Genomic DNA, 1310 nt, shown 5'->3' with positions numbered 1-1310 from the left:
TCACAGCTGATTAGCCAAGCCTCTCCATCTATTTATATATCGCGTAGTTCATTCAAACGAGTGATCATCTAAAAGACGGTCAGGAGTGTGCTGCATTTGCCCCCTCCTCCGGATTGGCAAGCCATTTCAAGTACTCGTCTTTTTGCCCGAGCTTCAGCCCTTTGACGCGTCTTTTGATTGAGCTGTCAAGCTTCTTACCAATGTAAGTGATGGCAAAGACAAAACTACTTTCATTCTACTAACGATCACACTTTTTAATTGGTCACCTGTAATAGTTGGTATAACTGCTGTACAACGAAGCTTTTTGGACATTCGTAGCAAAACACGGATCCCCACACTCCGAAGAATTTGCACTTCGTCGTCATGAAGACTCGGCCAGGACCAACCGCCGGTTGATAGAGCGGAAACAATGTCAAAACTATGAAAAAAGTGGTCCGCGTTGTTTGTCGTATGAAGAGCGCAAGACTATAATGGAACAAACGCCTGAGCCAACCTTCCCAGAAGGCACAGATGGAAATATTGATGAGCGATATAGAAAAAAAGGAGTGGAAAGAGGAAACGGGGAGATGTCTGAGGTCGTAAACTTGCCGGTACCAGATAGCGGAGTTGCTGAAAATGATCCTGTGTGTGGAGTTATGGAGAGCATACAGCAAGTCTAAACAGGAATATAACAAAGCGATTTGAAATGATTGTCTCGCCCGATTAACCCAAAAACGTCGCGTGCAGAATAATGATGATATCAAAAAATTAATACCGCAATTGGTTGACTGTAGGGTAGCTGAAATTATGCCATTCATGAACGAAGAGCAGTGTGATTTGAAAATTAGAACTTTCAAGAAAAGTCTGTCAGGAATTGGATTGACCAAGAATTTGATCAAAGATAGAAATGGAGGAACATAACATTGTTCAAGATACAATTCCTGTTCGCGAGGAAGCTCGTACGATGTTTAACCACGCGAGGTGGCACGCTTTACAGAGCAGTCAATTCAGAGCTATAATCGACAACACAAAGAATTATCGCCCAAGATCCGGCATATGTGAAAACTGGGACTGGATAGCATCGAGACTGGCATGGTACAGTTACATACCAATCCAGTATCTGTCAACTGGTATTGTCACTTACGCTGTGGTAGACCACTGCTACGTCATTATGGTAGAACTACCAAGAAGTCTGGAATATATCTACCACTTCCACAAAGTAGAGATGCTTAGCAATATGGTAGTCTACCACAATTCGATTAAAGTTGATTTACTTAGCAATCTGTTAAGCTACCAGGGCATTCAGGTAGAGCTAGCTAACAGATAAATTT

General features: G+C 42.4%; 1 protein-coding gene across 1 annotated transcript; it reads left to right on the top strand.

Moving 5' to 3' along the window:
• Positions 1 to 363: 363 nt before the first annotated feature.
• PPTG_24810 (hypothetical protein) lies at positions 364 to 659 on the top strand (the record flags this gene model as incomplete). Its single annotated transcript, XM_008918609.1, has 2 exons — positions 364 to 391; positions 457 to 659. 2 exons carry the CDS (start codon positions 364 to 366, stop codon positions 657 to 659), a joined length of 231 nt encoding a protein of 76 aa, XP_008916857.1.
• Between the last annotated feature and the right edge of the window lie 651 nt (positions 660 to 1310).

This window comes from Phytophthora parasitica (assembly GCF_000247585.1).
Source record: "Phytophthora parasitica INRA-310 unplaced genomic scaffold supercont2.243, whole genome shotgun sequence".
NCBI classification, from domain to species: Eukaryota; Oomycota; class Peronosporomycetes; order Peronosporales; family Peronosporaceae; genus Phytophthora; species Phytophthora nicotianae.
The sequence above is the reverse complement of the archived record's forward strand: the minus strand, read 5'-3'. Positions and strand labels throughout refer to the sequence as shown.